Source organism: Anopheles bellator, chromosome 1, assembly GCF_943735745.2.
Source record: "Anopheles bellator chromosome 1, idAnoBellAS_SP24_06.2, whole genome shotgun sequence".
Classification (NCBI taxonomy): Eukaryota; Metazoa; Arthropoda; class Insecta; order Diptera; family Culicidae; genus Anopheles; species Anopheles bellator.
Window position 1 is genome coordinate 50,678,201 of NC_071285.1, and position 21,565 is coordinate 50,699,765.

Below are 21,565 nucleotides of genomic sequence, written 5' to 3' on the forward strand. Positions count from 1 at the left end.
TCAGAGAATATATTTTCTATTTTTTTTGAACAGATTCATATTCATATCATATTCATATGTTCATATTCACAGCAAATAACTACGATTTCTAAAGACGGTAACTTCTTAGTGTGGTTCGTGATATCTTCAACTAACGTTTTAGATAGGTATGCCACCGTTATGAAGACCCCGCAAAGTGGCGTTTCTTCAAAAAAACTAGTGGCTTTGAAACAAATCATGTTCATCAAAACCAATGTCCGATTTTATTGACAACTCCTCATTTCATGTCATTTCACAAAAGTGGTTCAATAAATTGATTTTTTTACAAGTAACAGAAACTTGGATTAACTGGCCACTGAAATGTCTCCACTGCTTCAACTTGGTCTCAAAACTAAAATGCATTTGCAGTCCTTGTAAAGAAGTGGCGATCGTATGCCAGGGAAGTGCATTGTCCAAACAGTTGTCGCAGATCTCCAAGCGACAACTTTCTCATTACTGGGAGCCGTTGATTCCTTTTGTTCATTTTTCTGGGTTCGTGAATAATGAACAACTGCTGAAGATTGGGTACCTCCAGCAACATCGACCGTAACGATGAGTGTGATAATTCCAGTCTTCTATTGGCACATCTTTGTCCCACGAAGATTTCGGCGATAGAATCACACGATCCATTCGTCGTCCCAAAAGTGCCAAATCTGACCATTGTTTGCACACCAAAGATTCATGCTTCATGTATGACAAGGTGGTCGAATATCAGCTCCAACAACTACAAAATTCTGTTTTGAGCAACTTTACCTGAACAAGCTGCAAACGAACGAACGAAAGAACGAACATTGCTGTGCAAAGTAAGTTACTTACCGGGCTTGGTTAGCTGGCCCAGCACTTGAAATCTCCTTGCTGAAGGGCTAAATGATGTGATATTGCGACAATGGCTCGTGATGATTTGGAACAAGTCTCTCGGAATCGCGAGCTGTTTAATGGTGCATTCGAAAAATATGCAACTGCCGATACGAGTTCAGTAGGAAAAAACTGTTCGGATGTTCATGTTGTCATGTGGAATACTTGAGATTATAGAGATATTGATCTGCAATAATTGCCATTCGTCTCTTACTGTTCGGATGTACATTCAACTGGCAACCACTTTCTGCTCTAAAACGTTGAAAAACATTGATCAGCGATTGAATTTTTATTATAAAGGAAAAGGAAACGCGAATTTGCAGAACCGCGAATTTTCATGCGTTTGGCGTTTGCATGGTTTTGTTAGGCGTTTGCATGGTATTTAATGGACCTTCAGGATTTTATTGTTGGTCTGAATAACTGGAATTTGCCAAATTTCATACATTTATATTCGATGCATGCAATTATTTGTGGTTGAATATTTATTGCATTTGATTTTGTGAAAAACGACACAATTCGAAATCTGCTTATATATCTGCAGGTTATATAGGCAGATTCAATTCTTATCCATTTTGTTACGCCTTATTATTTGCGCAAATGTTACATCATCATTATTGCTATATAAAATTAAATCAATAACGACTTGTTTAGGATATTTATCGTGTTTTCTGGCAGTATTGAACCAAACTTTCAAATTAGAAACAAAGTATAACCTCGGTAGTAAAACCAATTACCCCATATAAACGCCGGCACGCAAATCAAAGTTGATTGTACTTTTTGTTTCCATTGTGCTTGTGTTTCCATTTTGCCGGTTCTGCGTTATCGCTCGCTCGTTACAAAGTATAGTATTCCTGTGAAAAAGTCATTCCTCGTCCTGTTTTAACTGTTTCAAATCGCCCCAACAACTCTTTCGGTAAGTGATTGCACATTAAGCAATCATCCAAAACAAGGATGATGTACATACAATCCAGCTGAGATTGCTATGCTTTTATCGTACAAAACAAAACTGCTTATCACGGTGATAAGTCTCGAAGGGATGTTGGTAAAGGAATTTGCAATAGTCTAAGCGATGTGAAATGTTTCGATCACTATTCAGTTACGTAATGTGCCCTAATCTGGATGAATTTAGTTTGCCTCAGTTGCTGTGTTGTATTTGTTCAATTTGCTTCTATTTGGTGTGATGTCCGAATCCTGCTCAATGGACGGCAAACTGTTCAGAAGACATGTCCCTGCAGTCATGGTCAGTGAGTGAGGATACAATCCAACATTGCGCATACAAAGTTTTCTTAATCAGTTTATCAATAAAGCAGCTGGTTTTGACAAATTTGCCGTAAACATCAAAACACATGGTGTGGACATTGCATACCCTTTGGGCGTATCGTTTTCGGTATTTTCTTCCCCCTTTCCAGTCGAATCGGTAACCCTTTACCGACCGGTCAAGAAAACAACTCTCTGACTACCAAACCAAGACCCTCGGAAGGAAGCCGCGAGTTCAGTCTTCATTCGTCATTCGGTTCCGCTCAGCCGTAGTCGTTTGTTCGTGTGTTTGCCGTCGTTCCGCTCGAATACCGTTCTCTGATTACCATTCTTGAGGAAGTTCAGTCGCCGCTCCCCTTTCTGGTAGTTTCCATCCCGTTCACAAGTAAGCATAGCGTTGCTGATTGAAATAAGCACAGAGAAGTAACCGGATCAGGCGACGTGTCAAGGTCCAAGACTAGCTAATAGCCGCACTAGGGTCGATGGAAAGCAGAGGCTTGCAAGAATGCATTAGAAAGTCGAAGCTCAGCGACGGAGCTCACGTAACAGCCGAAAGTTTCGGTTCTGTCCCTTGATGATCATTATGTTGGCGCCTCCAGAGAAAGGCGTGTTAGAAAGTGTCGGGTCAGTAATCTCCTATGGCCCACCTAGCAACGTGTACGCTTCCCTTGCTCCGTCGAATGGCGAGAAGAAGCGCAAGTAAATATTCTATTAAGTGCTTCTCCATTGGCCACTTCGAATGCGTGTGCACCGTAGCAATCTTCACGATAATCGTTTCCCGTTGGATGGAAACAGGTTTTCTTCCATCACAACCAAAGCTATGCGGAAGATTCATTAGAGTGGCGTGACGTTGCACGTACCGGATGCCAGACGATCGGCCCATCAGCAGCCCTCTGTAATGCGTGGATTGGGTGAAAAATTATTACAATATTGGGACGATAGCATAAACCAAGTACTGCGTTATCAGTCGCACACCCGACACCGCAACTAGCCGTGACCAATTGTTTCTTGGCATCTACACCATCATCGTCAGCTTATCTCCGGCCGGTTAGTCTCTGGACCGCAGAAAGGTGATAAAAGTTTGGTTTTGAGAGCCATGCGTGAATGCTCGGGGTTACGCAACGGTGGCGCGGGGGTATAATTTCGGAGGGTAGCCCGCATTTAAAGCGAACAGCAAGTGGCGTGCAACTTAACCGCTGATGTGCTAGATTGGCCCCCAACTGCTTTGCGGTTCTAGTGACCCTGAATTAAAGACTTGCAGTGGAGCAAGCGGACACTTATCTATTTGAAGAGTGAACCTTTCCAAATATTCTTTGGAAGGCATCAAAATATTCGAGCAACGTACATTAACTTGAGAAAATTGGCTTGTACTTGAAAAATCGTTTGTTTCCTTCACTACTCCGCTTTGGGTTGAAAATACACGGTCACGCGGAGCAAATGCTTTTGCGTGTTGCCATTGGAACGGTGTAGGGCAAAATAAACAAACATTGCTATCCGTGTCCACAAAAACTTGGTGTTAAATTTGTTTGTATTTTGCATGTTTGCTTGGAACATTGGTTCCACGCCTCGGTTGGTGAAAACCAAATGTATTGCGAGGGTCAACAGAACGCATAATCGTGAGATTTTAACGATGGACGGAGATCGTAACCTATATCTTCTCCCTCATTCTAGCAACAAAATGGCAGCAAAAATCAAGGCCGGACCCGTAGTGGATATCCTGGGTGATGAGATGACGCGCATCATCTGGGACTCGATCAAGGATAAGCTGATCCTCCCGTTCCTGGACATCGAGCTGCACACGTTCGATCTCGGTATCGAGCACCGGGACAAAACCAACGATCAGGTGACGGTCGATTGCGCGGAAGCGGTCAAACGCTACAACGTCGGCATCAAGTGTGCGACTATCACGCCGGACGAGGCGCGCGTCACCGAGTTCAAGCTGAAGCAAATGTGGCGCTCGCCGAACGGCACGATCCGTAACATTCTCGGTGGAACCGTGTTCCGGGAGGCGATCATCTGCAAGAACGTGCCGCGCTTGGTGCCGGGCTGGGAGAAACCGATCATCATCGGGCGTCATGCGCACGGCGACCAGTACAAGGCGACCGACTTTGTGGTGCCGAAGCCGGGCAAGCTGGAAATGAAGTTTACACCGGCCGATGGTAGCGAACCAGTGTCGTACGTTGTGAACGAGTACAAGAGCCCGGGCGTCGCGATGGGAATGTACAATCTGGACGATTCGATTCGCGACTTTGCGCATTCGTCGTTCAAGGTAGCGATCGATCGGAAGTACCCGCTGTATCTGAGCACCAAGAACACCATCCTGAAGAAGTACGACGGTCGCTTCAAGGACATCTTCCAGGAGATCTACGACAAGGACTACAAGGCCCAATTCGACGCACTCGGCATCTGGTACGAGCACCGGCTTATCGATGATATGGTCGCCTACTGCATGAAGGCCGAGGGCGGATTCGTGTGGGCGTGCAAAAATTACGACGGTGATGTGCAATCGGATACGGTGGCCCAAGGTTTCGGGTCTCTCGGTTTGATGACATCGGTGCTGGTGTGCCCGGATGGGCGTACGGTTGAGTCCGAAGCGGCCCACGGAACCGTCACGCGCCACTATCGTCAGTACCAGCAGGGCAAGGAAACGTCCACCAATCCGATCGCTTCAATCTTTGCCTGGACCCGTGGCCTGTTGCACCGCGCCAAGCTGGACAACAATGCGGAACTGAAGCGTTTTGCTGAAACGTTGGAAAAGGTGTGCATCGATACGATCGAGGCGGGCCACATGACCAAAGACTTGGCCATCTGCATCAAGGGTATGGCCAATGTACAACGATCGGATTACATGGAAACGTTCGAGTTCATGAACAAACTGGGCGATAATCTAAAGGCCGCCCTTACCCAGAGCCGGCTGTAGGACACACGTGGAACCACCGGGTGGGGACGTGCATTTACATTGACCACGAAGATATTCGCAGTCTCGGTCTTCATCCATCATCGTCTTTTTATGTTTTGCCCGAGTGTAGCCATTTAAGTCGTTGCGGGTATTTAATGGGGGATACTGAGAAATAAAAATCAATGGGTCGTTGGCGTTTGTATAAAATATGTTCGCGTATGTGTAAATCTGTGAGAATCCGATGCAATTCGATTGAAAATAGGGGGAAAATAAAATAGAACTGAACGGTTTTTAATGGAATTATGAAAAAGTCTTTCGACACTACCGCCATCTGGTTGACAAATTGACAACCAAAACGCCGCAGTCAATTTGACATTTCTTTTTACTCACAAAACATTTTCACGGCCTGCGTGGGTAAATTTAGTTAAATTTGGAGAAAGAAGAAAGCCTTTCGCAGTGAAATATCACCAAATTCGGAGTGGGAAAGTTCTTCTGAAAGACCGTCTTATCATTGGAACTGGTGATTCCTCGGTTCGTAATCTGTAAACAACAAGAAGCAAACAATTGCTTGCGTGCTGGGACACAATCTCCGCTGATAGAAGCCCCGTGTCCGTACCAAATCTCGTTTCGGGTGGTCAACAGAGTCGTTCCATCGATGGCGGATCCACAACCGTCCACATCACAACAAGCCATGGCACCAAGAACGCAGTCAGAAGCTCAACAGCAGCAAAAGCAGGAAAGTCGTGCTCGTCGCAAACGCCGCCTGTCGATGAATCAAAAGAAAAACAAAAAGAAGAACTTCGACGTTGCGGAGGAGATTGAAACGTGTAGTCCGTTGCTGGAACCATTGGTCCAGGCGCTGCGGGATTGCCCCGAAGGAGAGGAACTGAATGTGCTCATCGAAACCCTGCAACCCACGGCCAGCAACGTCGAGTTGGCGCTCCGTCTGGTGAAGGATGACATGAGGCGTGTGATTAGCTTCCCCAACAATCCGGCCCAGATCTACGAGTTCGGTTCCATCAAGTCCGGCCTCGCGCTGAGGGACAGTGATCTGGACTTCTACATACACTACTCACGCAAGAATACCGAAAGAGACGAACAGATAAAGCTGATCCATGTGGTCGGCGGCCGCATGGAGAAGGAGGGCTCCTTCACCGACATAGTGAAGATTCTCGGTGCCAAAGTTCCGCTCCTGCGAGTCGTCCATCGGTACACCAATCTGTTCTGTGACATTAATTTTAGCAACGCTCGTGGCTGCTACAACAGTAAGTTCATCAACGCGCTCATGCTGTTTGACCAGCGTATCCACCAGCTGGCGATCGTGATCAAGTTTTGGGCCCAGAATGCCTTCGTGCTGGACTCGCGACGCCAGCTCAACTCCTACTGCCTGGTGATGATGCTGATCTTTTATCTACAAACGCGCAAACTCCCGCTCATTCCGTCGGTCGAGGAAATGCAACAGGGCATCCCGCGCATCGAATACGGGCCGTGGAACCTGGGCTATCCGTCGGTGATCAACTACAAGTCGTGGAACGAGAACTCGGTACGCGATCTGCTGTCCGGGTTCTTTCGCTACTACGCGGAGTTTGACTTCGCCCACAATCTCATCTCCCCGTTTGTGGGCCGCCTGTGTTCGCTCGAGGAGCTAACGAAAAAGAATATCCGCGAGCTGGCCCCGTACTATCGGGCGTGCGAGCGCGAAGACTACCCGGAGCTAGTGAACGGCCCCTGGATCACGATACAGGATCCGTTCGAGCTGAACCTGAACGTGGCGAAGGTGATGTCGGTTGGGAAGGTGTTCGAGCAGCTGCGTGTTAGCTTGCGCCATGCGGCCGAAGTGTGCTATTATCGACGAGACGACAGTTTGGCCAAGCTGCTGGAGGCCTTGTTCACCGACACGAAGCAGTACATGAAGGCCAAGCCGGTCGGTAAAGAATCGAAAGAAGAGCCAGCGAAAAATGCTGCTAATGGACTGGTGGAAGTGGCCAAGGAAGCCACTGGTGCTGCTGCCGATGGTAAGGCATCCACCGCCCCGGTCACATACTCTGTCCGTTGCAAGCTGCCACCGATCGAAGCCGAACTGTTCCTTGTGCAGCAGGTATTGTTGGTGCGCGATCCGGAGCATAAAACAGTCGTCACGGATGCGCGCATCCGTCACATGTGGGGCGAGTGTATGCTCGACTTTATTGTGGATATTCTGCGCAAGCTCTTCATGGTTCAGATGGATCCCATCGAGCATCCAACAACTAGTGCGGCAGCGACGGAAGAAAATGCGAAGGGCGAAGGGCCCGTTGTGCGCTCGTTCATCATAACCTGCGAGCGGCAGGTATTCATTGCGCGGAAGCGCATCAACATCGTTGATGAGGCCACGCTCCAAGGGGAGATCAACATTTCCAAGTCGCGCTGGGATCGGAACCATGCGTTGCGCTTTTCGGCACCCATCGAGCTGGCCCTGGTAGACGGGGTGGTGGAGGTTCGCGCGCCGAACGATAAGCCAAAGAACGGCGGTCCTTTTCGGCTCTTTATTGATACCTGTTTCGTTGTGCACATCCGCAAGTGTGTCCGCGGCTACTTTATGGTGATGCTGGAGAAGGCGAAAAAAAAGGCGGCCACAGACGCACACGCTTCGGCATCGCAGTCGAACGACGAGGCAACGGGTGAGGTTAAGAAGCAACAGGATGACGATGCACAGTCCGCCATGCAGACTTCGGACACGGCAGAAGCCTGCGATGACAGCAAAGCAAAAAAGAATGATACGGAGCCCGAGAAGCCCGAGACTTCGGACATGCCTGAAGCACCGGCTAATAGAGCAGTAATAGAGGAGAAACAAGAGGCTAGTCTGGCCGCCACGGTTGAAATTCAGAGCGCTACCACGGCCGGTGGTACTTCTTCCAGTAGCTAGTATCGCACGGGTTCAAGTATTGTCTATTCAGGATTTTCCTCTTACTAGTTAGTTCCTCGCTGACGACAATTGTAACGGGCCATTGAGGCTTCATCATAACACTCTTCGGTGACCATTTCTTTTCAATCGTCCAGAACACACTCATACCTATTTTACTTTACATAAGTATAGTAGTTTAAGTTTCCGAACAAGTTCGGAGTTTTACCGCACAGTGTCAGGTATTCATGCAAAGCCGAAAGTTCGTGTCCGAAATTGTAGATTTTTTGTAGACCATAGTTATCGCTCGCGTTGTTTTGTTTAATAAACTCAGAAAAAAAAAACAAAAACTGTACAACAAATAAATATCAGTCTTTATTTAAACAATAGGGAAAGAGAACTCGATAAGTACCATCAATAGAACGGGCATGTTTAACGCCGTTCATTAGTTTTATATTATTTAAAGGATTTTTTTTCTTTGCTTTGGTGATGCTTTGGCCACCCGCTGGTGTTCATTAATGCTAATTCTCATCCTCATGCCCCGAACGGCGTTGTAGTATTTCGTATGAAATGGCACACAATAAATCACGCATTGTTCAGTTGTGAAACGGGAATAAAGTCAAATATAGCAATTGATAATAGTGAATCAATGTTGTAAAGAATTCGTCATGCACTAAGAAAAAAACAGTATTCAGTAAATAGCCTCCGGTGGCCCTTGTGACTATGATGCGTTTTCGAAAGAGGGTACATTAGCCTTCCATCTCCAGTTCACGTACGGCGTCCAGCTCTTTGGGGCGTAGATCTTCGTCATCCGAATCTAGCGGTGCTGCTTCCATCGCCTCCCAGAGTGCAAGATGGTTGGCCGGCTCGACCGCGGCTGCGTCGTCAATGGAGAAATGCGTAGTCTTTCTCTTCTTGGCCGGATAGCGGCGGCGAAGCTTCCTCTTTTTTCTTCGTCGCTCGAATTCGCCGATATACTTTGCGTAGTCTCCGGTGTACGATGCAGGTTTATGATCCAGATAACCACGATTGACCATTCCGGAGGGAAGTTGCAGAACATCGGTTAGCATGAATTGGAAGAGCCACGTGACTAAAGGCGTTCGGCCGTGTATGTAGTGTGACTCTTTGTGGTAAAACAGATATCCATCCAATCGCGGACTATCGTTGGGAAACGCTGGATAGTGTGACCAACACGTGGCCAGACTCTCGGGCTGCGCACAATCGTAGGTCGGTAGCAGGCTTAAGCCGATGCCTCCCCGTTCGGGCGGTTTTCTAGTGAATTTTTCGCTCAGGTTGTCCTCGTCGAACTTCGCTTTGATCCACGCGAACCGAAACTGGCACTCATAGTGCACCAGATTCAACTGCCGGTAGATTAGTACGTCGAGCACGTAAAAGTGGCGTGGCTTTTCGGTATAGACGCAATCCAGTACGGTTGTGCCTCGAAAGTGCCGGAAGTTTGTGCGAGTGGCTGTGATGGAGCGACCTCCCTTGTAGTAGGCTATGGCGCTCATATCATGAAGGACAAGTAAACAGCGCTTCCCGACCGGGCACGGGACGACGATCCAGTTCTCAAAATCGTCCGGTCGCTCATGCATCCACTCGGACAGTTGCACCTTGTTGCTGTACAGGCGCGAAAACGTGGATTTTTTCCGGTGTGATTTGTGCTTGGCCGGTGGCAGGTCCTGATGACACTCCATCGTTTCGCCCCCATGCTCTGTCTGGCCTTCAATTTCCTCCAGCAGCCCGGGACGTCTGGCATCGACTTCCCGTTCACGGGCCAACCGCTGCTCCGCCAGCAGACGTGCACGGCGCTTCTCGGCGTTCTCGTGCTCGAGTCGCCCATTGTACTTATACAATTCCTCGAACCGTGACGAGGGTCCTTTGGAATCACACATTTTGGTACTTTTCAATGCTGATCACGGACAAGGAAACACAATAGGCCGAAACGAACGACCTCCACGAATTCCACGAGGACAGGACATAAACATAATTTCGAATTTCGAACATAAACATAAACAAACTGACGCATGTCAAAATCGAAATTCCTCTTTTTAGTTCCCTTTTGATGTGTGCGCAAACAGCTGCATACATTCAGGCGTACAGCAAGTGGTTGTGTTTTGTTGTCTTGGATAAATATTTTTCAAATAGGGCCAATTATTATTATTATCATTTTCTCCATCACATAGCACCCCCCATCCTTCCCACCCCGTAGTAAGGATTTCCTGTTCCATCCCACCATCCCAGCGACGGGGCAAAACAGTTCCTGATCACGCTCCACGCTCCGGATACGGTAAACTGTTCCTAGAGGCCCAGCAATGGTCATCCAACGCGTGTGGCGTAGTCAGTCCGCCAGGATCAGCCAGGATCAGCCAGGATCGGGATCAGCAGCGGCCACACCGACGACAACATCGGCGCCAGCAACAAGTGCCTCCGACACGCTGGCCACCACCACCGCCAACGCCACAACAAACGGGACGGAGGTCGACAACAACAGCCCACCAACGACGGGAATGCGACAGGTTCGTGAAAAATGAGGAGATCCCTTGTTTCATTCGTTGACCGTTTGGTGCGTTTCAGAAGTTACACAAAAACACGCTCTCGAGCGAGGCGACGCTCGATGCCCTGAAGCAGCGCTATAGCACCGGCAGGTCCTTCATGAGCCAAACGGCAAACGATGCGGCCATCAAGTCGCTGGAACTGCTTCGGTCCGTCCTTCAGTACCAGTTCGATCGCGAAGTGGACACGATCGTACGCAAATTCCAAACCACGTACTTTGTGCCAGCGATCCGCAACATTAGGGAGAACCTGGGCGATGGGGCCATCTCGGAGGAAGCGTTGAAGGGGGTGTTCTGTACGCTTCTCGAAGCCTCCAAGGCACAGTACGGGGCCAGTCAGCTGGCGTCCCCGACCGGAAACTCCTTGTCGCGCGCCAACACACCCGGCATGGAGCTGAGCGATTCGGACTCGAGCACCGACAATGCTCCGGCCGCCGCGGGAGGAATCGGTGTGGCTACCAGTCTGCTGCACCAGGCGCTAAAACGCAAGCTTCCGGAACCGAACCAGCCGGATCTGTTCAAGCGGCAGTACTTCCTGCACGGCCCAATCTACCCACACGCCCAGTACCCGGCCGCATCGGCTCCATCACAAGCGGGAGGTGTTGCGGGAGGAGGCTCTGGAGGCATGGCCACGACCACAACGACCCGACCCACCAACGTGACCGTGCCGGAGACGGTCATCACACCGGAAAGTCTGTTCATACTGGACTTCAAGGCGGCCCGGGTTCTCGGAGCCACGGACTTCCGCGAGCGATTGGCCAACAGGCACCCGGAAGTGCTTCGCTACTGTCCCGATGCGCAGGACCGCGACTGGCTGCTGCAGCAACGGCAGGTGACGCCATTGAACAAAAATGGCCGCTACTTCCTGCTGGCGCTCGACGATGTGCGGAAGCTGATCGAACGGAACGCATTCGAAACGTCCGCCGGACAGCAGGGCACCCTGCAAGGCTTCAAGGTGACGGAGCTGATCTACGCCAAGATCCAAAAGTTGCTGAAGGAGCTTACGGAACGGCACCAGAGAACGTCGGCTGGTTTCGAGCCTCCGAAGGTACCGGCCTCCTCCGTCTCGCTACCGAACCGGTCACGGGTTTCCTCGCTTAGTTCCTCGCACGCCACGCTAACGGCACTGCTTTCAACCCCACAACCGGTGGCTTCCGGTGGCACCGAATCGACGCCGACGACTGGCGAAGGACCTTAAGTGGCCGCTTGAAACGTGTTCCTAAATGTACGTGTGCATGTACATATCAATTCGGTGGCTTTGAATGTAGTTTTTTTTGGTGAACCGTCAGTTACCATACGCGTTCCAGAAACTGTCTGTTTGTATGTCTGTGAACCTAAAATGCTGTGAACAATGTGTTTTAAAAAGGACGAATAAAGAGAACTGTCTTACGTAATTTATGTTGTTTGGCGCAAGGTTGATGGAAGACGATTACTATCAGTATGGCTTGAATAATGACCTCTGGCAAAATTAGTCCTCCTGCAAGCCTCGCATTCGGATCAATTTAAATTTCGAACTAAACCGGTTGATTTAAATGAATTGAAATTACATAAAATAAAGTAGAAAAACCGAGTTCCGGTTCATATGTTTTACAGCAGCACTGCGCTCGGGACGCAAGCCGAAATCCGAAAGCTCGCGCCGGAAATGATTGTAGTTGATTTTCCCCTTATTTTTCCATCCCAGCTGAGCCAAAAATATCGCCAGGCGTCCAGAGAACGAGAGAGAGAGAGAGAGGACAGTGGGGGCGACTCAGCGGCTGCCCCCACTCAGCGGCTCTGAGAGCCACTCAGCGGGTTCCCTGAGCGAGACAGCAACAAACACATTGCGTGCGCGAGTGTGAGTGCCTTGCTGGAACGGTGCATCGAAAGTGCATCGAAAGTGCATCACTCTACGTGCGCTGGGCGCTTTATTATTTTTACTTGAAACTCCTATACGCTGTCTGCTAATGGCCACAAACACTTTTTCCGCCGGGTTTCTATTTTAAATAGAATGTCCCGGTCGTGGTATCCTTGGCTTCACTGCGCGATCACGGACGACTAATATTGGCACCTTGCGGCCCGGACCACTGGAAACAGACGTCGTCTTCCCGGGGACGGGTCGATCAGCGGTGTGACGTTTGTTTTGTATGCAACCCTTCTGCGCGCTGATAAGATAAGACGCCGCCGGAGAAGTGTCCGTGCGTGCGGCCGCCGTGCACGGCAGCTCACAATTACCAGCACAAAACCGGGTGAGCGCGAGGTTCGTCGTGTGGGCGAGAGCGAGAGGTGCTGAGAAGCTGCGGAGGCTCCAGGGCACATGGCGCGGCGCGAACACGTGATAGTGTGTATCGGCATTTTCCGGCATGCATTTCCCGGCCGTGCGCAGCAACAACAATTCCGAGCACACGGGAGCTCACGGGCGCACTCGAACAGCTGAGTGACCGGCGGGTCGCGACCGGGCCCCGATTCGAGCAGCTTCGTCAGTGTCGTTTTGGTAGTTGTCGAGTGTATTCCGTGCTTATCGGTCTCCTGTGACGATCCGTGTGACTCCCGCTGTGAACGTGTCGCTGCCGCCGATTCTGCCGCCGATCCGCTGCCACCCTCCACCGCGTACCCCGCCGTGTGTGTGCGTGTTGTCCAACGGCGTCGCCGTGGAAAAGTCCAACCCCGTCGTAGTAGTTGCAGCCTGTTCCGCAGGAAAAACAAATAGGTGCCACCCACACACACACATACACACGCATCCCCACCCAAACCCGAACGCCCACACGCCTGATTAGTGCGATTAGAGGTGCAGCAAGCCAAGGTGCAGGCGGACCGCGCGGACGAACGGCCAAGGATTTGCCCGGCCGCCGTTCGCACACACCGCCAAGGCATTTCTCCTCGAAGCCGCCGACTCGCGTGGGTGTGTGTGGGTGTGTGTGTGCGGCCCCAAAAGAAAAAAGCCTTCGGCAATCGCGACGGCACAAAATACTGCATCGTCCTTTCTGCCGTCGAAGGCCTCGATACGGCTCCTCGCGCAAGGATCGCTACCGTAGCCTGCCCATTTTGGAGGCTCCCCCGAGAGGGTGGGCCACCCAGGGGGTGCCACCATTCACAGGCGCGTGTGTGGAAGGACGTGTGGCCCACGAAAGCCGGCCGAACGGCGAAAACGGACGGATGATTTGGCGAAGTTGTTGCCGCCCGGGTGCCGGTCGCACTTAACACGCCTGATTGGCCACGTGGCCACCGTGGCACTGTGGGCTTGTTTCGGGGTACCCGGGCACGAGCACCACTCCCCGATTGGGTGTCCACCATTGGCAGCCGATTTTTGGAAGCCAATTCCTTTCCTCGTACTCCGGAACTGCTTGGAGCCACGGTCTTTAAACCGCAAGAAAATGCGATGCGCCACGGAAGGAGACGAGTCGCTGGCGAAGGCGAAGACAGAAAGTACGGCCCGAAGCGCACCGACCCGAAGCCGGTTTAATTAGGAGCGATTCAACCCTTGCCACGGCGGGGAACCGCGGATGATAACTCGAAAATGATTTGCAAACTAGTGCCGGGCGAGATAAGTTTTTATTTTCCCATTAAACTGGCTGGGCCGTGGACCAGGAAGAGTCGACCAAGAAGGCGGTGCTGTGGAAAGTCCTTCGGTGCCGGTGGTAACCATGGCGACACAACGCTGTTGCGCCGATCGAAACCCAAGCAACCATCGCTGGCGACTCGCCACGGAAACTCCAGTCGCTGTGCGAGCGAGAGTGGCAGAAGTAATAGGCGAAAAGAGCAATAGAAGCTCGTCCTGAAATGAGTGTGTTGCTGTGCTGAGGCAATTGTTCACAGTGGTGGAGTGGTGCCGGTTTTCCGAAAGTTTTCCACCCCGTTCACGGTTATCCTTTCTTTTGTCTCTTTCTACGATCCGGTTGATTGTGCTGTGGTTTTTTGTTGGGATCCGCGCGTGCCTGTGTTTGTGGTCGTGTGCATATTTCAGGGTCATCCGGAGAGTGTCGTGCTGTGTCTCCGTTCCAAAGTTCCAAAGCGCGCCTTCGGAGGTGTTTCTGCGTTGGTTTGCGATCAAGTGATTGTGGTTGAGTGATACAAATTTGCTGCTCCAGTGGTAACGGGCCCAGATTTGGAGCTTTGGTCCTGGAAAAGAGAGAGAGAGAGAGAGAGTACATGTGTGGGATCGTTTTTCGTTTGCCCCGCAGTCAGCCGTAGATCGGCCGTGGTGTGTCGCTAGCGAGCAACCCGTTTCGTAGAGGTAGAGCAGCCAATTCTGCCGCCATCGACCATCAGAAAACCGTCACACCTTCGCATCCGAGTGGCTCTCAACGAAGGCTCCAGAAGAAGTATTAGAAAAGCCATTCGTTAGCGCGCTCCGTAATTTACATCTCGTGGCCCCCCCCCGAGAGCGTGTTTGCTCTTCCTCCAAGGCACCAGCTTCCGTTCGTTGCGTGTGCCTGTGTGTTGGTGTGTACGTGTGATTTTTGTAAGTGTGCGCTGCTGGAAACCCGTAAACCACCGTTCCGTAGTCAAAGAGAGTATCCGCGCAGCGCAGATGGAGCACCAGAACCAAGATCTCGGCTCGCACCCGGGCAACAACCAGGCGGAGGTGCCAAATGACCCAGGGTAAGTGGACGAAGTTCCTTCAACTACTACTGCTGCTGCTTACTGCTGGCCTGCAAAAGTTCCACTCCGATCCACTTCAAAGCTGTGTGCGGGAATCGGGACGGGCTCTTCAGCTTTTGATTGGCGCTCCAGGCGATGGATGAATTAATTGAATGAATTGATCACAAATAGTTCATGCTTCTGGTCCACAAACAGCGGGCTTCGGAGCTGGGTTCAGTTTAAAAGAATGCCTGGCCTGGCGAAGGTCCGGAAAGTGGGCAGCACAAGTTTTGGGCTGCAACATGCCACACGGAAACAGTTTGCTTTGCTCTGGTCCCTTATCAACGGTTAGATCTAGGCCTGTTCATTCCTTTATTGAGTTTATGTTGAAAACTACGTTGACCTTAACTGTGCGGAACATTAAAATTAATTTTTGTTTCGGGAGTGTTCCCCGGGCTACCAGTGTGAGATCTCTGACAACCTCCGAGCCATTTAGCGAGCTGATGTTAATTGGAACTATCAACACGCGCAGTCTTCAAACCTGCTCCATATAGTGTGTTTGGTGATGGTCTGATAGAAATGTAGCTCACGCCGTCAGCCGCTGACCAATGTGTGCGATGTTGGTAGGAATTGACGAGATCTTCAGGAACTCATTCTGGATGGAATCAGCATTTTTTTGTCAAATAAGCAGGAGCAGCAAAGAATTCTGGAACTGCTTCAGTGCACGGAATTAAAACGCTTCGCGAGCAGTACTCGACCGTTGGAGGTGCACTCGAGCGATCTTCCATAAAAGTCCCCGCCGCAGGCTGTCGTCATCCGCCACGGTGGACGTCATTCGTCCGGCCCGGACCGACCCGAGGACGGGATGTTCGTCATCGGTTTGATTTCGCGATTTCGCGGGCGCAGGCGACTCGGCGGCACAAGCCAAAACGGTCCTCGCCAAAATGGCGAACCCTCGCTCCCGTTCGCTCGGTCTCGGAGTCCGGTAAATGTGCTCTAATTAGATATTTTTAAGAAAACTCCCGATGGAAAGCGGAGCGCGTTACGCCACGTCGCCCTCGGTCGCCGTGTGTCTGTGTGGCTGTGGCGATTGACTTATAAGAAGCTCGCGAGACTACGCGAGTGGTGGCTATATGCCGGCAAAAGCGATTAGAAAGCCGGCGGACAGCTCATTAGAAAGGCAGTAGTCGCTATTTTTAGGGATACCTTCGAAAACCGAACCCCGACGGATTCGAACTGCGCAACTGAGGTGCTGGTCGCGAAGGGGGATGCCGGGTGTGGTGGTAAATCAGCAAAGGCTATCGGTGGTAGGAAGTTGGCGAACAATCGCCCCCCTTTGGGGCCCCCTTAAGGAAGTTCCTGGAAATTCCTCGAATCGATCCTTGATTGATGGTCCGCATGGTTCGTTGCATTTGTGTGAGCCGCAAACGCGCGTCACCACACGCGCATCAACGCAGCTCGTGACCTTTACGTGCGGCTTTTCCGCGTCATGTTTTCATGTTTTACGTAACGACCGTCGGAAAACGTGCTTCGGCTTTGCGAAGATGACGACAGCGACGCGCGAGAACGGCGATCGTTGTTGCTGGCGTCCTCTTCTTCCCACACGAGAGAGAGAGAGAGAGAGAGAGAGAGAGAGAGATCGCGAGATACATGCTGCCGCTGTCGGCGATCATCGAGCGTGGAAAATTCGGCTAAAAACTTCGGGAAAAACGGGACGAAAAGTGCGCAAGCGCAAGGCGCTCAGTACGCGCGTGAGACGACCCTTGCGTGTGAGTGATGCGAGCTGAGCACGTGCATCCTCCGCGATCAGCTCATGACACGATCGTGGAAATGCAGGATTGCACTACATTGGGTTTCTAAGTCCGAAGGTCGCCAAAAAATGTAAAATCGATTAGATTGTGTAATCGAAGCGATCCGATCCGATCAGCGCCCGGTTTAATTGGGGTCCAGGAAATCGAATTTCGCAAATATTAGACGCCTAATGACACCTCGGACTGCAAATTGGGCGGTCAGTCCGGGAGGATCCAATTAATTTCGCCGAACGATAGTTTTCCATTTGCCGACAATAAACCGGACCGGGCTGGAAAAGTCAAACAGATTGCGCTACTGGTCCGCCGCATAACACCGCGTTACCCTTCCCCTGGTGGGTGGAACACGCTTTTCCACAGCCCGAACCCCGGCTGTAATCATTATCCGACGATTATCGTTATTACTGTGACAGTGAAAACGACCGACGCTGGGGGGGGCTGGCACCGGTGTGACGTGTTTACGGTGGACCAACGGTATTTGGCATTTGCACCGGCACCGTCGCGACCGACCCGGGTGTGTGTGGTGTGGAAAAATGAGTTAAATTTTCCGACAAAATGCCACCCCTTGCCGAGCGCGTTTTGCATTTTCATAAATGTTGAAGCAGCGACGCGAGGCTCGCCATTTGTGGTGGCGTTCGAAGGGGGTGGTGGTGGGGGAAGGTAGGGGGGTTGGTGGCCGTTTATCGTCACATCTCCACAACACTTCCGCCATCCCGCAGGTTGGCAAACAGCAGCACGGTTGGTTGCATCTTACGCTGCCTTGGGTATACGCGTCCGCGGGAAATTCGCTTTTAATTCACACCTCATGTAACCGGCCGATTTGACGATGGCGGTAAGGATGATGATGACGATGATGGCTTGGGACGCACTGGTGCTGCAGCGGCATTAGGTTTGCCGCAGCTCGACCGGCCAGCCACAATTCAATCGCTAGCCCCGCAAATCGGAATCGATTTGGCACCGAAATGCAATCGCCGATCAGCGATTCGATTCGACAGCATCGCGGTGCATCGCTGGTGCATCAACCTTTCCAACATACACTCGCACACACTCGCACACACTCGCAAGCGCGCATTGCAGTTTGGTGGTGCATAAATTTACGTTCCGACGGCTGCCGGTTATTAATAACCCATTAACGCGGGGATAGCAGGGTCCTGTCCAGTCCAGCGCAGGGACCCCGGTGTCTGCGGCCGGCAGATTGATGCGCTCACAGGTGCTTGTTGTCGGTGGTGCAGCGCAGCAACTCCGGAAAGGGCGCCGGCCAAATGGGTGAGTCCACGGAATTAGCATCTATCATCAATTAGGCAGCCGATTGCACAGCTGCCTCGGTGGTGCGTCTTGAAGATAGCGTTTCACACCTGCAGCGTGCGGGACCTGTCCCATTGGGTTCTGCGCCGAAATAGGCCCCATTTCTATTGCGAGCGTGACGATTCGCTACAGCAAACATACTACTGCGACTGAAACCAACCGGCAAACAGTGTGGAAATCATGAATTCCTTCGAAGTCGGCCAAACTGTCAACCACGAATATTTTTGCTGTACTTAAAAAAAGTATAGATTTTTGGAGAGACAATTCTTGGTTATTGCATCACATTTTCGCGATCATTTCATCACAAACTCAACACACATCGCCACCATGGTATTTAATTTAATTTATTTATCATTTAGCGATTTATTAATACAAAACACGGGCAGCTTAGCCTAATTGACAATAAACAGCTTAAATAAGCACTTATAACGAAAACTAATTACAACTGACGAATTGCAACGCAGAAACTGGTTCATACATGACAGTAACAGTAACATGAACGAAACATTTACTAAGAAGACATGAAAGCAAAAACATTACGACACTGATTCAGGGACATATTAAAGTAAAGAAATGTCGGGAAAATGTTATACGTACGAAAGAGAGCCATTTGCCTGACTTAGTACCATGTGACTTCTGACTACACTCAAGAGACTTATCCGAGGACACCTTTTGCGGCCAATAGTTCGGACAGGAGCCGAAACGAAGAATGTGCTGAATGCTCTGATTTCATGAAACATGTTTTGAGTTGTGATAAAGAAACATGTTTTGAGTTATATGCGAGTTCCCGATATTATTTGCCCATAGTGGTATTTCACTCTCCCGAGTCGAACAGCACAGCATCGAGCCATGCTTCGTTCCCAGCCCTCGATTGATGCGCCATCGGATCGTGCCCGGCGAAGGTCGGCGCTTCCAACGACCGACAGCCTTCGCACGACTTATCAGTCAAATGTGACCGATAAATCGCGTCACCGATCGCCGCGAAGTCGTGGCGACAATTTGTAGAAAATGGCACTCCACCGTTATGCCCCAAGAACCCCCCCCCACCGTTGTCAAAGTTGTCGCCGGCGAAGGCTGTTTGTTGGTTTGGTGGGTTTTCAATTATTATCGGCACCGAGCTGGGGTGTCGGGTGGCCCGAGGCTCGGCCCCACTATGTTGATGCTGTGCCGCTGCGGCTGATTACAATCGCAATAATTACTTTCCCGGGCGGGGAGCCGGGCTCGGAGCCCGGAGGCGTGCAGGATTCACGCCTAATCAACGAACGGCAACGACGCCCGGCACCGGCCGGCGGGCGGCGTCTTAGGCCGCGAGATGTTGATTATGTTTGTCCATCAAACAGTTGATTTGCGGCGGGGTTTAGTTTGCCGATCGGACAACATTCCGTCGGGTAGCATTAGCATAAATCGGTGCCACCGGCGATGAATCACCCGTGCTGTGCTGTTGACAAAATTGTAAGAGCTGCTGTGTTGGGGTTCGTGATTGTTGGGCCACACTTCGAATCAGTCGCCAGCTTCCGTGCCACACGGTTCCTCAGATGTGGCCCACAAAGTCGCCTGTCGCCGGATGTGTTTCGCGATGCACGGTGCCACTGTTTCAAAGTCGTCGGCTGCGACATACGTGATCGACCGAAACGGGTCGTGGTGATCGGTGATCGGTTTTCGCCTGACTTGCCCGTGGTGAGCTATTTTAAGATGCCCGCCGTCGGTCGGACCATGTTTAAGCTGCGTTTAACCACGCCGACGGGGTTCCTATTTTCAAGCTACGGGAATTGGAAACTCGTTAAAATCGGCACCTAGCGGGTTCGAGTTGAGTTGTTGGTGTAATAATTTGAAGTTGCGTCTGCGGAAAACTGCGGCCACAGACTATGCGCGAACGGTGCAAATTAGATTCCCTTTCCCTTCACCAACAACGGGCAGGGAACTTTACGGGGAAAATGTTTCAACAGTACGGGCTTCCAGAAACTTCTTCTTCTCAGCCGAGTTGAAATGATAACGTGCCGTGGCGCAACATTTTGAGTGCTGTTGCTCGGGGTAGCGAGCGCCAAGAAACTCTTGGCGCTTATTCGACTCCGACTCCGACCCGACAATTGCGGTACCGAATTTCAAGGCGGACTGCACTTGGTCGCCACGAGGAGACGGGCTCGTTCCCGTCCGGCTTCGGTTCCACGCGTGAAGACGTTTCATTAGCACGGACCCGGACCATCGAGAACCCCGGCCACACGAAGTGCAGCACACACTCTGTGGCCACCGACACACGAGTGCTAATTGCTTTGTCACGCATTTGTTAAATTGCGTGAGGTTCATGTTTTGAAATTGACAGTAGCGTCCCTGCTGCTGCTGCTGCTTCGTCGTGTGCCAGCATGCAGATCACGGCGTGGCGATAATGCTGAGCGCGATGAAAGTGATACCGATGGATGGGGCCCGGTGGGGCCGAATAAAAGCATCAAACTGTGATGGGATATGTGAACGAATTAAACAGCTCACAGCATGCGGGCGAGCGTCCGGCGGGCCTGATGATCGAGCCGAGAGAATGATCGCCGGTTTCGGTTTTATGCTGGTCGCCCGGTGACGAGCGACAGACCGAGAGCGCACTGTGTGTCTGCGGCAGAGATAAATCAGGAACAAAGAATCCGACCATCATAAACGGGTGTCGCATTAATGGGCGGCCGATGGGATGCTTTTGAAACAGAAGCTTCACATCCCGCCACGCTGGAGGGGATTTTATCGTCTGGAAGTTCCATGCTGAGCGGCCCACAAATAATGGTCCTTTTCATTGTAATCAAATTTAACTACTTAAAGGCCTTCGGCATTTCACTGTTCGTGAATGTTAACCAAGAATAATTTATTGTACTATGCTAATTTGAACTCAAATGCTTTTTGTTGAATTTGGCTTTTATCAAAAGTGAAAAAAATTGGAATTTCCATTGCAAATTTAAAGTATTCGCCAAATCTTCTTTTATCTCGCACAAAGTAGTAAATTTGTAAGCAATTTTTCAATACTTTTTTTCACACCTAGTTTATGAGCTAACACGGCATTTATTTACTTAAACTCCTATTCGTATTTTGTCATTTTATTCTCATTGACACAAAACGAAAACACAGGTCAAATGGTTGCAGGATTCCATTCTACTTTTCTGGTTGCGTCTTTAACCCAAAATGCGAACAAAACGAAGTTCGCAATGGTGGCGTATTTTTTAATGGTGCATCTTAAATCTTAGATAACACGTGGAACGATTTCGCACAGGAAAATCAATCAGAGGTAGAATATTAGTGGCAACCCCTTTGCTACACAAGTCATCAAACTTGCTGGAGGGCACAACTCGAATCGAATAGTTGCATTTCCGATGGACAGGCAGCCTTTAAACTTGGCCCTCATCATCACAGTTTGCTCACAGAAGATAAAAGATTGACTTTCGTGTATTGCTTGCACAAT

General features: G+C 50.5%; 5 protein-coding genes across 6 annotated transcripts in view; 4 read left to right on the forward strand and 1 right to left on the reverse strand.

Annotated features, from left to right (window-relative positions):
* The first annotated feature begins 1,689 nt into the window (after positions 1–1,689).
* On the forward strand, positions 1,690–5,230 carry LOC131205575 (isocitrate dehydrogenase [NADP] cytoplasmic). 2 transcript variants are annotated; one of them, XM_058197728.1, is made up of 2 exons: positions 1,690–1,786; positions 3,802–5,230. In XM_058197728.1, exon 2 carries the CDS (start codon positions 3,809–3,811, stop codon positions 5,048–5,050), a length of 1,242 nt encoding a protein of 413 aa, XP_058053711.1. In that variant the 5' UTR covers positions 1,690–1,786; positions 3,802–3,808; the 3' UTR covers positions 5,051–5,230. The 2 variants fall into 2 exon arrangements, with proteins under 2 accessions (XP_058053711.1, XP_058053710.1); XM_058197727.1 differs by lacking the exon at positions 1,690–1,786 and adding an exon at positions 2,281–2,515.
* Positions 5,231–5,593: 363 nt separating this feature from the next.
* LOC131205574 (uncharacterized) lies at positions 5,594–8,216 on the forward strand. Its single transcript, XM_058197726.1, has one exon. It carries the CDS (start codon positions 5,685–5,687, stop codon positions 7,929–7,931), a length of 2,247 nt encoding a protein of 748 aa, XP_058053709.1. The 5' UTR covers positions 5,594–5,684; the 3' UTR covers positions 7,932–8,216.
* Positions 8,217–8,620: 404 nt separating this feature from the next.
* Positions 8,621–9,802, reverse strand: LOC131216752 (snurportin-1). Its single transcript, XM_058211323.1, has one exon. The coding sequence runs from the start codon at positions 9,800–9,802 to the stop codon at positions 8,657–8,659; it is 1,146 nt and encodes a 381-aa protein (XP_058067306.1). The 3' UTR covers positions 8,621–8,656.
* Positions 9,803–10,222: 420 nt separating this feature from the next.
* On the forward strand, positions 10,223–11,660 carry LOC131215796 (suppressor of activated egl-4 protein 2). The gene is made up of 2 exons (XM_058210193.1): positions 10,223–10,426; positions 10,485–11,660. The coding sequence occupies exons 1-2, from the start codon at positions 10,223–10,225 to the stop codon at positions 11,658–11,660; spliced, it is 1,380 nt and encodes a 459-aa protein (XP_058066176.1).
* A 3,121-nt stretch (positions 11,661–14,781) lies between these two features.
* Positions 14,782–21,565, forward strand: part of LOC131215797 (RNA-binding protein Musashi homolog Rbp6-like) — a 216,965-nt gene continuing 210,181 nt past the window's right edge. Inside the window, exon 1 of the mRNA XM_058210194.1 lies at positions 14,782–15,040. Within this exon, the coding sequence (XP_058066177.1) occupies positions 14,970–15,040 (71 nt within the window). The 5' untranslated portion in view covers positions 14,782–14,969. The remainder of the gene's footprint in view (positions 15,041–21,565) is intronic.